The sequence below is a fragment of the Letharia columbiana genome (assembly GCF_014066305.1).
Source record: "Letharia columbiana isolate WasteWater2 chromosome Unknown Sc0000012_s0, whole genome shotgun sequence".
Classification (NCBI taxonomy): Eukaryota; Fungi; Ascomycota; class Lecanoromycetes; order Lecanorales; family Parmeliaceae; genus Letharia; species Letharia columbiana.
This window is the reverse complement of record NW_023501050.1, coordinates 775,652-791,968: the sequence shown is the minus strand read 5'-3', so window position 1 is coordinate 791,968 and position 16,317 is coordinate 775,652. Positions and strand designations below refer to the sequence as shown.

The 16,317-nt window shown below is 34.9% G+C and overlaps 3 protein-coding genes across 3 annotated transcripts; 1 reads left to right on the top strand and 2 right to left on the bottom strand.

Moving 5' to 3' along the window:
• Positions 1 to 3,731: 3,731 nt before the first annotated feature.
• Positions 3,732 to 5,693, top strand: HO173_004803 (uncharacterized protein; the record flags this gene model as incomplete). Its single annotated transcript, XM_037306723.1, has 5 exons — positions 3,732 to 4,692; positions 4,815 to 4,895; positions 5,042 to 5,308; positions 5,364 to 5,548; positions 5,598 to 5,693. The coding sequence occupies 5 exons, from the start codon at positions 3,732 to 3,734 to the stop codon at positions 5,691 to 5,693; spliced, it is 1,590 nt and encodes a 529-aa protein (XP_037166661.1).
• A 7,459-nt stretch (positions 5,694 to 13,152) lies between these two features.
• On the bottom strand, positions 13,153 to 14,101 carry HO173_004802 (uncharacterized protein; the record flags this gene model as incomplete). The annotated part of the gene is made up of 3 exons (XM_037306722.1): positions 13,153 to 13,319; positions 13,374 to 13,685; positions 13,744 to 14,101. The coding sequence occupies 3 exons, from the start codon at positions 14,099 to 14,101 to the stop codon at positions 13,153 to 13,155; spliced, it is 837 nt and encodes a 278-aa protein (XP_037166660.1).
• Positions 14,102 to 15,195: 1,094 nt separating this feature from the next.
• Positions 15,196 to 16,113, bottom strand: HO173_004801 (uncharacterized protein; the record flags this gene model as incomplete). Its single annotated transcript, XM_037306721.1, has 2 exons — positions 15,196 to 15,976; positions 16,031 to 16,113. The coding sequence occupies 2 exons, from the start codon at positions 16,111 to 16,113 to the stop codon at positions 15,196 to 15,198; spliced, it is 864 nt and encodes a 287-aa protein (XP_037166659.1).
• Between the last annotated feature and the right edge of the window lie 204 nt (positions 16,114 to 16,317).

The window sequence follows — 16,317 nt, the reverse complement described above, 5'->3', positions numbered from 1 at the left end:
ATTTAAAGGGTATTTTTTTTAATTTTTAATTTTTTTTTTTTTATTATTTTTAATAAAAATTTAAATTTTTTTTTTTTTTAAATTATTTTTTTTTTAAAAAAAAAAAAAAAAATTTTTTTTTTTTTAATTAAAAAATTACTTTTTTTTTTTTATAATTTTCTTTTTTTTCAAACCCGAGAATCGATCCCTTAGATTTATATTAATCAAGAATTATCTTATATATAATCTTTCGCGTAAGCCCCCCTTACTAATATAATTCTAAAGATCTTTCGAAGTTATATTAATATATATATAGACTACGCTATCGCTATTATAAAATATAATCGATATTAGCTAAATAATATATTATAGAGAAGACTATATTAAAGTTACTTAATATTAAATTAGAGTTTTTAGCGTCTACGACTCGATTCGATTCGAGAGCTCTTAATTAATTACGTCGTATTATTTCACCGATATCTTATTCGCTTAAATACGAATTCGAAAATCGCTATTATTTACCCCTACGTCTATAAATACGATTTTCGCTATACTATATTAATTTCCTTTCGACTAGACTTTCTATATACGCTTATATCTCGACTAGCGACGTTACTATAGCGTAAGTATAAAGAGCTACTATCGTCTCTAATATCTCTTATAAAGAAAGATACGATACTAGAATTCTCGAATATAATTATTTCTTTATTACTTTTACTATTTTTTAGACGTTAAGCGTATATATATACTTATTTTTCTATCTTTTCACTTATTAATTATAAAATATAATTTAACGAAGAAAGGGGATAGTATTATAAGCGTATTCTTAATATACCTCTCAGCCCTATAGCTAGCGAGCCTTAACGAAGATATTCTCTATTATATTATATCTTCTTTTCATCTATATAGTTCGATATCTTAGTTATCTTATTTAATATACCTATATTAATATTACATCTATATCGATTCTAATAATATCTAAGTTTAAAATAGAGATATTTATTATATTAGACCTATAGACGATAACTATAATATCGTAGTATTAGCTATTATAATAGACTATAATAGTAAACTATTTAAAAGAGTAATAGTAGTAGCTATAATAGTAATAGCTATCTATATCGAATTTATCGAATTTAAGAGCGTATAAATAAAGGTAATATATAAATAGAGATAGAAACGAGTATAACTAGCCCTATACTCGTGTCTCGCTTCGGGGGCCAATTATATCGTAAGCTTATTACGATATATCCCTCTCTTAGAGTCTAAGTAGAAAACTCTAAAATCGCTATATTAATCGTTATTTTATATAAAGTACTCGCAATAATTAATTGAAATACGAAATTCGCGACTTTTAACGATTCTTCTACGATTATTATATAATTCTTTAAAGTTAATCGCGAAGGGAATAGATTTATCGAGATCGTTAATTAAGTATTTAAATCTTTTATTAAAATCGAATAGCTTATTATTATTATATAAGTTAATTCGAGATCGCGATCTTCGCTAACGCTTATAATATTTATCTTTAATTAATTAATCTTTATTAAAAAAACTTTAAATAATAGCGTATTATATTTAATATTATTAAAAGATTATATAATAAATCGAATTAAGAAATTATTAAGATAGATTTATTATATTACTCTTAATTAGAAAGTTAAATACTTAAGATATTATCTCTATAGAAATATATATTAACTTAAATACGCTTTACTTAGAAGTTAAAGAGATTATAATATATATATCTTAAATAATATTAACGCGATTAGCGCGCTTAGAACGAGCTCGTATAAGTATAGAATATATTAGAAATATTTAAATATCTAATTTTCTCTATAATAACGACGACGAGATATCTTCGAACTTTAGATATTAATCTCTCTATACTTTATAGTAATATTCTTTCTCTATATAATAGCGAAGTCTAAAAACTTTTAATAGTTTAAATTAAAAGAAATTTAAAAATTTAAATATTTAATTTTTAAATTATTAGATATAAAAGTATAAAGAAGATAATTAAGCGATATTTAATTAGATCGTTTATAACGATAACGTAGACCTTTCTATATTTAAAGACGTCTTTTTCTACGTTCTATATATTTATAAGAGACTTCGACGTTATACGAGATATTCTTATTTATCGATATCGTTATTATTAATATCTAACTTTATATTAAAAGAATAAATTATCTTCGCTTTACTCTCCGCTCTACTCTTCGTAAGTTTAATTACTTATTTATTTATATATATCGTTATAGCGATACTTTACTTACTTACTTACTTACTTACTTACTTACTTACTTACTTAATTACTTACTTACTTACTTACTTATTTACTTATAAGAGTTATCGCGACGATAAATCGTCGCGATAATACTCTACTTACTTACTTACTTACTTACTTATTTATTTATTTATATCTATTATCGCGACGATTTATCGCTATAATAACTCTTATAAGTCTAATTATTTAAAAAATAAGAGAAGACTATAAAAAATAAAGGGAGATTACGATATTTAATTAAAGTAATAAACTAACTAGTAAGGCTACGTATTTTCTCTAATACGCTATATTATCGATTCGACGAATATTATAATAATTATCTCGAGAATTAATATACTATAAAGAAATTCCTATATAGTACTACGCGTTTATTAAGATATATAATATTTTTAAATACTAGTATTACTATTATAACTAAGTTAACTAAGTTTTTTAATAAAATAAAATTAAAAGTTTACTTTTTAATTATTATATTATAGCTTCTAATTTAACGAGAATCTATTTAACTATTTATTCGACTTTTTTTAAGAATTCTAAAAAAGATTATATCACGTAGTTGCGTATTTTTGTTAAGGATCATATGTACGCAGGGTGTGAATATTACATATCGGGCAATACACCAAAAAAATAAGTCTTGGCAGGGTTTCCTGCTCAGACCCACTGCGTGGGGCCACTGAGACTAGTAGAGGGTCGATGTTGGAGCCCGTGACGATAAAGTAGGTTGCGAGGCGCGGAAAGGGGCCGGGGACCAGCCACGAGCGGAATGGCGGCAACTGAGCGCACCTGCCTCTAACAAGCAAGTCGATCGGACCCGAGTCTCGTGAGCCTCCTCTTACCTTCCAAGCGCAGGTCAAGTCATCGTGAAGACGGTCATGATCAGATTCAAAGATTTCTGCACTCCAACATCATCCTTGCCTTCCCCACATGATCGTCCCGCTTCTTACCTGGCGAAGAAGCATGGACATTTATGTTGTAGAGTACCGTTATGGAGAGGTGGTCAGCAGGCAGACGACCGAGCCACTGACCTGCTGAGAGGAAATTCTTTGGCTATTGGACTGCCCGCCATAGTCACGCGGAGACTGCAATGCGCAGCAGTATGAGCTGCAGATGATCCCCCACTTGTCATTTCCTACCACGCAAGAATTCGCGCGCCAATATACTATTGTGTGGGGAAGTATGGGGAAGAAAGCAATCCTCATACCCGCAGCTTAGCAGCTCTCCTTCTCCGCAATTCCAACTGGTAACGTCGGAGCTCCTTCTTCATTTGATCTCGGAGACGTGAGTATTGTTAAAAGCAGGAGTTTCTTTAATGAACCATTATCCACGGTCAGCCTGGCTGGCATTAATATTAAAGTATTCCTTAGGCCACTTCATTCGCTTTGTCGTTCCTCCTACTTCGTCGTACCCCAGATTCTATCTTTCCCTTCCAATTTCCCCTTGCAGTATAACAAGAACGCTTTCCACGATGCGTCTTTCCTCTCTCTTACAACTCTCCACAGCGGCGAGTGTTGTTTATGGACACAGGCTGCCTTTCCCTGGAAACCCGGAATACCAGTCTCTAGCATTGGGAGATCGAGCTCTTAGGGCCCGCCAAAACGGCGGCACTAATTCTACGATGGAGCAGCAGAGAGCGGCTGCCGTCAAGGATGCTTTCACGTTCGCCTGGAACGGCTACTTCACGACTTGCAAAGGCCAAGATGAGCTTGAGCCAGTGACGAATACATGTACCAACCCAAGGAACAATTGGGGGGCTAGCGCGGTCGACGCCTTGAGCACGGCTTTGGTGATGGAAAGCCAACCTATTGTCAACGATATTCTTGATTACATTGCCACTATCGACTATACCACTACTGCTACGGAAGTCAGCCTGTTCGAGACGACCATTAGGTATATGGCCGGTATGCTGTCAGGATATGACCTTCTCAAGGGGCCATTATCCAGTTTGGGTATGAATGCTTCTGCAGTCGACACTCTTCTTACCCAGTCGAAAAGCCTAGCGGATAGTCTGAGTTTCGCATTCAATACGTCTACAGGTATACCTTCGAACAGCTTGAATTTCACCAATCAAACCGATGACGGAAGCACAACAAATGGACTTGCTGACATTGGGACCCTGTGCCTCGAATGGCAACATCTGTCAGACCTCACAGGTGATCCTTCGTACGGAGATCTGGTGCAGAAAGCCGAGACTTACCTTCTGAACCCGCTGCCAGGATTCAATGAGCCCTTCCCCGGGCTCGTGGGTACCAACGTCAATATCTCCAACGGCGTCTTTCTGGACGCTACTGGAGGATGGAACGGCGGCGATGATAGCTTTTACGAGTATCTTATCAAGATGTACGTCTATGATTCGTCGCGCTATAGCAACTATTCGGACCGTTGGGTCATGGCTGCCGACAGTACTATCAAATACCTAACCTCGAATCGTAAGCCAAATTCCTGAATTACCAATTCCGCTTTCATACATTCTTCGAGTCTGAAGACACATTTGCCTTCAGACTTTCAAGTTCCGTCCTAGGAGAGAAGTGTTGACTCTAAAATGGTGTAGCGGCTTCTCGGCCAGATTTGACGTTCTTGGCAAGCTATGTCGATACCACTTTCGTTAACTCGTCCGAGCACTTGACCTGCTGTACGTATTTCGGAGCCCATATTTCCCCTTTTGGAGCAAACCTTGAGTCTTGAATAATGTCTCGGGAGTTTTTACTCTCGAAACGTGTTTCAAGGCTGGATATACCTCCTCAAATAGGCAATACTGACGGCGAAACTGTAATCTAGTCGATGGCGGAAATTTCCTTCTCGGAGGCTCAGTCCTTGGTCGACAGGACTATGTCGACTTTGGGCTTGCGCTTGTCAATGGTTGCCACGACCTGTACAACTCCACCCTCACAGGAATAGGGCCAGAGACTTTTAGCTGGAACACCACAGGGGTGGACTCTACCAACGAAGCCTTTTACAATGCGAATGGCTTCTACATCACTGAGCCCCTGTATGATCTGCGTCCAGAAGTCATCGAAAGTTTCTACTACGCTTACAGAATTACTGGTAAGGCATCCATCGCTATTCTTGGGGTGAGAGCGGCAGGCTGACCGGATTGAAGGCAACACGATGTACCAAGACTGGGCATGGGAAGCCTTCGTAGCTATAAATGCGACGACCAGAGTCGGCCAAGGATTTTCGGAGATCTCGGATGTTAATGCCGCGAATGGAGGATCGTTTGACAATGTGCAAGAGAGCTTCTTGTTTGCGGAGGTCATGAAGTACTCCTATTTGATACATGCGCCGGTGAGTATCCCGAGCGGATGCAAGAACACACTCGCTGATAGGACAGTAGGACAGCGTGTTCCAGGTAGCTGGCAACGGTAGCACGAATCAATTTGTCTTCAATACCGAGGCGCATCCGTTGAAGGTTGTGGGACCTCCAGTATGAGCGGAGAGTCCTGTTCATGCACTAGCTCTGTATCAGACATTTCGCGAATTGATGGGTTCTAGCCCAGCTGTCATACATAGGATCCGATCAAGATAGCAAGTATCCATTTGTTTTTGTTTCAGCAGGAGAAGGCACGGAAAGCCTCGGTCGAACAAATGAGACACGATTCACGAAGCATTGTATGTGTGGATCTGTTGAAAGGGTGAATTGGATTCGATTGAAACTGATGTGAAAAGTGTGGTGCGATCATTTCTGTCACCGAATCATCTAAATGCTGGCGGAAGGCTAAACCCACAGTCACAAATATCCCAACCTGAGCTGAATTACCGAACATTAGACTCATAAGGTACTTTAGGGAGTTTCCCTCGGTACTGGCGCCTGGGGCGTAAATTGTCTTGGCACGCAGGGCTGAAGCCTCCGGATACTCGTTTCCACCCCCATTTGCACGTTACCCCCATTTGCACGCTCTTAAATCCGATAAATCCGACATAGATAGCTACCACTACCATGGCTACCACTACCACTCTTTTAAATGGCCTACTACTATAGTCTATCATAATAGCTAATACTACGGTACTATAGTCACCGTCTATAGGCCTGGCATAATAGGTATCTTAGCCCTGAACTTAGATATGGCCTGTTTTTATTCTGGCGATATATGTATCTAAGTAGTATTCGATATTCCATCTAGGCTATATAGTGCAGTGGGATATCTATTAAAAATACCATAAATTTCCTAACTAGTAACTAGTTATAGGCTACGCTATATCTTATTATAAGTAAGTTTAAATCTATTAAAATTCTTAATAATTTCGAAAATAATAAAATAATAATAACTTAATATTTAATTTCTCGTAATTATAAGAGAGTTACATTATAAGTATATAGTTTATTCTAATTTATAATTAATATCTATATATATATATCTAAAATTTATTAGACCTCTATTAATCTACTTCTAAATAGATTTTTAAACTTCTTTTTTAATACTCTAAAACGCTATATAAGACGGGAATTACGATATATCTTATATAATAGTTTTAATATCTAATACTATAATATTATAGGACTTTAATTTTAAAGAGATTTAATAAAGAAACGAAGAAATAGTAATTATAAACGTATTTTGCTATAAGGTGATTATTTAATATTATATTTTTAAGCGAAGAAGAAATCGTAGAATAATACGCTCTTATTAGTTTAAATACTCTTAAGCCGAATTAAGTCGTAATCTTTAATTCTTAAATTAATATTAAATAAGTTTCTTCTTAAGATATTATATTTACGGAATTGTTATAAAGTATTAGACGATAATAGCGAGATCGAATAATAACGCGATATATCTTTAAAAGATCTTTATAAATAGAGTAATAAGAGTAGCGTACTCGATAAACCTTATATAAAGTAATCGTTAAATAATAAGGGTTTAAGTAATCGATTTTTAAATATAAAAAAATAAGGCCTTAAGGGGCTTTCTAAAGACTTCGAATAAATCTAAATCGTTTAAAAATACGATATTCGATGTTCGAGGATTTATTAATTATCTATTAATATTATAAGTAAGGTATCTTCTATTATTTAAAATAGATATATATAAGCCTTCTATAAGTCTTTCTATAAGCCTTTCTATAAGCCTTTCTATAAGCCTTTTTATAGACCTTTCTATAAACCTTTCTATAAGCCTTTCTATAAGCTTTTCTATAAGCCTTTCTATAAGTCTTTCTATAAGCCTTTCTATAAGTCTTTCTATAAGCTTTCTTAGTCTAAAATAGATATATATATATAAGTCTCGTTATATTAATCGATTATCGAGTAGTTAATTTAGAAGATTAAGAAAAGAACTTATTAATTTATAGTCTTACTATAATAAAAAGTTATATTTCTCTTTCTTTCCCTCTATTAATAGCTTTATTAATAACTTTACTAAAGACTTTAAAGTCTTTTAAAAAGATTTCTAAGAAGAAATATTTAGAGATTATACTTAATAAGTATAATTAAGCTCTTTTAATTTATAAGAATAGCTTAGATTCTTAATAAAAGAAGTCTACTATTAAATTAATTATATTATATTATAAAGTTACTTCTTTTACTCTTAATCGATATATCGCTAATAATCGTTTTTATTAAAAATTAGCTAAAGATTAATAGCGATTAAGTTTTATAGAGAAGAAAGCTTTAAAGATATAGATTTAATAAGTAATAAAGTAAGATTAATCTTTTGAAGTTTCTCTTATTTATTATATAGCTAGTAAAATGCTAGTAGTAAAGAGAAATAAAGAAGAATTAGATATAAATTAAATAGCTAGTTTTATAAATCGTTATTTAGATCTATAGAGTCGATTTAGTTAGCCTTTAGATAAAGAATATATTATAACTTATAATATAGAAAAGCTACTACGATAATTTTAGCTTATTAAATTAATAATTTAGAAATATAATATTTAGAAGAAAAATATATATAATATAAATAAGAAAGGGTTTACTCTTAATACTACTAATAAAGTATAAGTTATATACTTTAAGTATAATATATATATATATATAACTTAGAATAAGAGTAGAGAGTAAGCTACTTTTATCGAATATATATCCGCGGATGGAAGACTTCTTTCTTTATTTATTATCTTTAAAGATAAGATTTAAATAAAAGCTTAATTTAATATCTTAAAGAAAAAGAATTTAGTTATTACGTTAACTGAAAATAATTAAATAAATAATGTATTAGGCTTAAAGTAATTTATTAGATATATTCTATTTAATTCTTTTTATATAATTAGCTTTTAACTTATTCTTTATAGATACTTTAAATTATAGATTCGAAGAATATTAAAAGAAAAATATCGCCTTCTTATTTATAATAAGTATATATTTTATATTAATATTAAAGTTATATAGTTTTATATTAATAACGATATCGTTCTCTTATATCTATTTATCTATATTATATATATTCTTTAATTATTAAACGTCGATTTTTTTTAGTCTTTAGCGATTATATATTATAGATATTTAATAAAGAATATTATACTTAGAGATAATTACTTAATAAATAAATTAGACTTTATTTAATTTATTTAAATAGTAAAAATAAATATTATAAAGAAAATAATTATTAGATATATATAATAAAAGAGTAAACTATTTTTAATTTAACTATAAATTATTCTCGATAAATTAAAATTTAAGATATTAGACTTAAGATCTATTACGTCTTTATCTTTAAAAATAATAGTTATAATATTTAATAATAACTCTCTATCTATATTCTTTATCTTATTAAATATAAATTAAGTTAATTAGCTAGTTTAATAAATTAAGATTAATAATCTTAATTTAATATTATTAGAAAAGCTAAGAAAAGTATATAATTTAGCGCTAGTTATTAGAATTAGTATAGATGCGATACTAGTATAAGTAAGATAGAACTAGAATAATAAGGCTATCGAACTATATATATAAGAAGGAGATATAATATAATAGAGGATATCTTCGTTAAGGCTCGCTAGTTATAGGGCTAAGTAGTATATTAAGAATACGCTTATAATACTATTTTTTTCTCTTAAATAGCCATAGTCTTTATAGCTAATAGATCGAAGATATAAGTTTATTACTTATCTTATATCTCTAAATATCTATAGTCCGTATAGGCCTTAACTGAAGAGGATTGAGATTCTAGAGATATAGCTATATCTTATCTATATACTAGTAAGATTCTCTAAGTCCTTCTCCTATTTAGTCTACTTACTACTCGTCTTCGAAAGAATTAAATAATTTCATCGTATATATATATATTATACTCGCTGAAAATCTATAAAAATAAAGAACTTTTAATATTCGAGATTTTTAATATAATATTCGTTCTTAGCGGCGATAGTAGTAGTAATAGTCTTTATATAAATTCTCTTATTAATCTTATCGATAGCTAGAGATATAGCGAGTATAGAGAGTCTAATTTAAAGAAAATCGAGGGTTAAATAAATTAGTAATAATTATAATTATCTTAATAATTTATAATAACTCTCGAGTTAATATTTCGAATTAATATTTCAGCGTAAAGAATTTTAATAAAATAATACGACGTAATTAGTCGAGGGCTCTCGAACCGAATCGAGCCGTAGACGCTAAAACTCTAAATTAATATCAAATTATTTCGATATGAGTTTCTCTATAAGATATCACATAGTCGATATCGATTAAGAATATTAACGGCGATAGTAAGATTTATAGATAACGTATTATAACTTCGAAAGACTTTTATATATATAATAATAAGGGGAGCCCGCTTAATAAGTCTAATATAAGGTAGTTATTAAGCAATATAGGCCTAAGAAATCGATTTTACGAATATAAAAAATAAGGCTATTATCGAGTCGTATACTAGTCTTAAATTTATAGAAAGCCCTAATAACTAAGCTCGTATACTTCGTTAAAATCTATATCGAATTCGAAGTATTTATTATACTTTTATATATAAGTTTAATTCTTATTTATAAGATCCTCTATCTTAGTAAGACTTAAATTCTATATATTAAAAGTAAGGCGAGTTATAATTAAGTATCCCTTCTTTACGTTAGTCTCGACTTTTACTTTTATATATTACTCCGCGAATCTTTTAATCTTCTTCTCGACGAACTCCTTAATAGATTATTAATATTAAAGCTATATTCTTATAATATATTTCTTTAATTTAGATATAGTTTAATCTCTTATTAATAGATTAATTAAGTTATATAAACGAAGTTTTAATTTCTTTTATATATCGTTTATTAGAAGACTAAGACTATTATTCTTAAAATTATATTTAATATATTTAATAAGATTATTATAAAATTTAAGAAATAATTAACTTTCTTAACTTATTTTATTATAAGTATATTTAAAAATACTCTTAAGAATAAATAAGGATATCTTATATACGTTGCTTAAATAATCTAGAAGATTATCGACTATAGAGTATAAGCGATATCGTCGTCTAATAGATATATACTAACTAGCTTCCCCTTTAAGTCTCGCTATAACGTAGATAATTTTAAAAGTATTAATAGGGAAATAATTATTATTATAAATAAGCTTATCTCGAATTCTTATTTTCTAGTTATTAAATAATATTAAATTAGTATTCATGAAGATAGATAGATCTAATAGTCTTAGACTAAGTAGCTATCTAATTAACTATCTAACTAACTATAGTAATATTAGCCGATATCGATTTACTCTAAGTGCCTCGAAATCTCATAGAGTAGGTGATGGTGAGGATAGAGGTGGAATAGAGATCTCAGGCGAGTTTTAATCTTACGTCTTCTATTATTATTCTAATATCTCCTCTTAATTAATAAATTGCTAATAAAGATTCTTAGTAGATAGAGAGCGCTATATCTATAATATATAGAGTAATAGCGAATTTAGAGATAAGTATCTTCTATATAAATCGTCGTATATAAGATAAGAGTATTTAAGATATATAGGTGATCGGCGATATAAAGAAATATATTTTAGTATTAATATAGATGAATTTGATATAGACTAGAGTAAATTATATTCTCGATCGCGAGGTATCTTAGTTCTCTAATAGATATAGTAATTCTAAATATAGATAACTACTATTATCCTTATTCCTCGCTAGTAGTATTTCCTTTTAAGTAATTTATAGAAATATATTATTTCGAGATAGCCGTAGAATAATTAATCATACACCTCTCGGATAACATCGGTATATATGTTATCGAATATCTATAAACGGTTCTTACGGTAAAGTACCCCGTCTTATATAAAGCACTTATTAAGAATAATCCCTTAAAACTTATTCTTACCTTCGATGATAGTATTATAAATTTTTATATAATATTCGTCTTTCTTATTAGTCTCTACTACTTTATAATAGATAAAGTCGTTATATATAAGCTAATCGACGATATAGAATAAGATATATTAATGATGATATAGATGAATTTAAAGAATTTATAATATTTTAAATGTAGATAAGAATAGAGCGGAGAAGATAGGCGTAAAAATAGCGATTTTGGCTAAGCTTCCTCGTAAAGGTTTATTATAATATCGAATAGTATCTTTATCGAGTGAGATAAAGAGATCTCTGGAACTCTAGTACTATAAAGGCGTACGCGAGTCGAGAAAGATAATAGATCTCTATATTAAGAGTCGAAATTTAACTATAACGCTCGAAATAGTATTATTCCTTTTATTTCTTAACTGATTAAGTCGTCGTTAAGACTATAAGTACTTTAAATAATATCCTTTCGAATAATAGAAAGTTCGTCGAAGGTCTTTTAGCTAATAATAAACTTTATACGGAGAACGAAGTAGAGAAGAATTTCTTATATTCGATATAGGGAACTTATTTTTTAATAAATTAGGCTACTAGTTAATAATATAGGTTATTTAATATAGATTCTTTCGAATAATATAGATATCTAATAATTTAAATATATGATAGAGTTTCTATATAATAGAAATACCCAGCGTTTTCTTTATTAGACTCGATCGCTTACTTCGAGTAGAAAGTAAAAAACCTATTAGTTCTCTTCGCCGAGGGGTATATAAAGAAGTCTTATTATAATGTTAGAACTAGTATAGATACGATACTAGTATAAGTAAGATAGAACTAGAATAATAAGACTATCGAACTATATAGATGAAAAGAAGATATAATATAATAGAGGATATCTTCGTTAAGGTTCGCTAGTTATAGAGCTAAGTAATATATTAAGAATACGCTCGTAATACCGACGCTGACAGCATCCAAAACCTCAAATAGGCTTAGATCCATTATCTACGGCGGGAAATTACGTCAAGACGCTCACAGCGCTCATAGACCTCGATTAGGCTTAGTTTCATCATCTACGCCTGGAAAATACGCCAAGACCATTGTTTACACAGGTGACCGATGGTTTACGCTGGGGATCGATGGGGCCGAGATTCAACGCTGACGGCGTTCTGAACCTCTTCGACTGCCAAATGATCCATGACCAATGGCAGACCGATGATAGACCAGTAGCATCAATGGTAGACCGCTGGAAGACCACTGGGAAACGGATAGCATCGATGCCAGAACGATAGGAAACCAATGGCATCGACCGAGAACCATGCCATGACCGATGGCAAGACTGATGGACGCCCACAAGGTCACCAGAAGAACAATCGACTCGAGCTCGCATTGATAAATCCATGGAGCGAACGGAGCGACTATACACATGTTGATACCCTGACGCCAGCTCCAACCTCTTAGCCTTCGAATGGGACACTGATGCAGGTCTCTGGTCGAAATGCCAACCAAAGGACGCTCTCACGAATTCTACAAAAACAACTTGTTCTCTACACGAACGTGGCAGGTGGTGGGGTGGATAACGATCAACCTTTCCCGCCTGTATCAGAGCCTTGTGATTGGTCAGCGAGTGAGAAACCATCTCCAGCTTCCCAATTCTACAAAACCCAGCAAGGCCCATCAATCCTCCCATTCCATAGCGCATCGAAAGCTATCTTTCTCCTTTTCGGTACTAGCTTCCCTCCCTACGGCATCCACCGCTCCCTGGTCTGCTGGCTCGAAGTCCCGGATCAGCACTCGTCCCGCTTCTCCGGGAGGTTTGAGAGGAAGCAGATCGAAAGATTGATCTGCTCATATGTATTTTAGCATCTGCCAGTCCCCTCCACGTCTTGTCAACTCACCATTAAGTCCCTTCCGTCGTACTTTACTGATCACTCGCAAGATGTCTCCTGATCGGAAATATGGCTTACTCCCCCCCTTAGAGTCTTTGAGAGCGCGAACGAAGCGCGGTCCTGAGGTAAGGACACTAGGTGCAGGTTTCGGCCTGTCCGAGACCCATTCTTCGATGTAATCGAAAGGCTCAGGAACAGGAGCTTCCTCGTCGTCCGAAGTTTCATCAACATTATTTTCCTCAGCTGGTGCCTCCCAACGATCAGGATCGTAGACCTCGAATTTTTCATCGCTGGCCTGGAACCGAGTCTGGCCGGGTATCTCTGCTTCCCTGCTTTTCAGTTCTGAACCCGGTTTGGAATATCTCGAAGACATACTAACCTTGCGTGTTCAATTTTTCGGCTTTCAGTTTCTCCGCATCTATCACGACCTCTACCAGCTCAGAAAGGCCCACAGCACCTTCCGGTACCCCTAATAGTTGTTTGAGATCTTTGAAAGGAACATTATCGCAACAGAGTGCATGGACCAAAGCAATTTGATCTTCGTCCATCGTGCTAGATTCCGCTTTGGCGTTTTCTGAGCCGCCTTTATGCCCTTGGCTTTTCGCCTCACCTTCTTTCAATCTCAGTGCGAGGTCTTTGGTCCAGTGCTCGTTGTCATTAGAGACAGGTTCCGTCTCGCGCTTTCCAGCCCTAGCTTCATTGTCTCCTTCTTTTTCTTTCCCTTTGCCTTTTCTCATGTTGAGGCCGAAGTAACGTTTATGAGACGATGGAAATAGAGTGTCTGCTGAAATCGGGTGGTGAAAAACGAGATGATTTCTGGTTTGACATCAGGAAAATACTTGAAGAAGAGAGATATCGAAACAAGAAATTTGGTAGCGATCCATAATCTCGGGTCTTGGATTTTCGTGAACCTCCCGACGATAAAGAAGCCCCACTTTCGGCTGAATCAGGCTGCCAGTGACTTAGGGGAGCCATGATAGACATCAAGCTGGATGAGTCCGCCCGAATTCTGATCCATGATGAAACCCTGCGCTCACAAGCATCAGAAGGGCTTCTTCGGACAAGTAGAAATCAGAGCCAGAAACACAGAGACCCATATCCAATCCAGAAACGGTGCCGACACGGCCTGTCATGCTGCTCAGGAACACCAACCTCTCAAGCTTTTGGTTTTGACACACCATCTATCCTGGCACTGAAGAGGCAGAGCGTTGCTACTAACACGCAGTAAGCATAGGCCGTAGATTATAATTTTCCACGGCGTTGCCGGCTGCTTCGACATCTGTTTTGCAAAGGTGTCGGTGGGGTTTTCACTTCAGCTGATAGATTAAATTTCTTATGCGAGATGCTTTGGACCCTTGGACAGTATGTTCCTCAAAAGGAGTGTGAATAGCGTACATCATTCGAGCACTATATGGCGGTCTACATCTGGGTTGGACTGATGCTAGTGATAAGGTAGAGGAGGGTTATAGACCGCAATGGTGTGGTGTGACTTATGTCATCTTTTTTGTCCATTGAGGCCTGTAAGAGTAGTTGGGGGGGGGGGTCTCGGCAGTGCAAACGTTGGGTTGTGGACATTGCAAAATACAAGATTTCCATGCCAAGGGGAAAATCGGACTGAGATTCTTGTGATTCAGGTAATATTCATACTTCCCATGACCATTGTCATTTGCTAGCGTGTGCCAGGTATTCAGACGCATTGCCGCTCAAGTCAGATCAGTTCCTCTCAGATCATGTATCATATAATGTCAGATCTGGGCGCTCCAGCGTCTACGAATCCACGGCTGTCTCTCAACGTGTCCCCGGACCGATAATGTCAACCGCTGGCCCCGAATCATTCCTCAAGAATGATGCTGAGACGACGAGCTTCCTCTTCGACTTCCTCAATCGTGGCAAGACGACGGAGGTGCTCCGAGGTATGCGGCAACCTCTCATCTAGTCTCCTCAAGACAGATTGCACGTCATTTGGTCTCATCAAGACCGATTGCACAACATCTAGTCTCCTCAGGGTAGATTGCACATTGACTCTCTTCTTCTTCGGACCCCCCCCCACTCCTTCGACTATCCACTTCTCACGCGGCTCGGTTGGGTTCACAATGATGTTCTCGTGGGTGTCGTACTCGCACGCCTGCCACATTTCAAGCTGCCCTTGATAGACGTCGTTGTGGAGCAGGTCGATGATCCTTTGGCTGGGTATGAGTGTTGGTTTTGGCCTCATTAACCTTGCCCGCGTTATGGTCGTCATGGCTTCTGGCAAGCACAGTTCATGCTTTTTCATGACTGTTGCGGTAGTTCTGTCAATGATATGCCCCGTGGAGCTTGTCCGTGCACATGTGGTACTGTACTTACGATATGCAGCCAGCGCAGCCACACCTCCGCCTACATCCCACACCAATACATCTGCCCCTTCCCAGAGGGTCCTGTCAATGGCGTCGCATACTTTACCAAATGTTGACAGCAGATCTCCTTCGGTGTCGCTTTCTAGGGTGAAGATGATGGAATCGAGATCTGGCGCCTTCCTGAAACCTTCGCGCTGCAAGTCTGCCTGGGGGTCTTTGGAGATGCAGATGACCTCGGTGATATTTCTCCTTCGGGCGTGCTCGTTCTCAGTAATCCTGAGAGGATGTCAACATCGGCCCGTTCGAATTGACAGGAGGGGGATGATCTACGTTCCCAGCCAGACATGATGAACGATCTCGTCCGCCTCCTTCCACTCTGGAGGCGTAGGATTTTTCAGTATGCCTTTTGACATCTTACTCGCACCTGAGCTTCAAGGTTTTTGGCTTCAGCCTTTCTTGTTGAAGATAAGCAGTTGTGATGAGTGGGGAAAGAGCAAGAAGAAACCCATGAGCAATAATATGGGTCAGACGACCCGATGGATACGATAATGCAAACGCAACACTTCCGAACGCGAGAAAAGAGACATCATCCGATAGAGAGCGCAGAGAAAACTCGT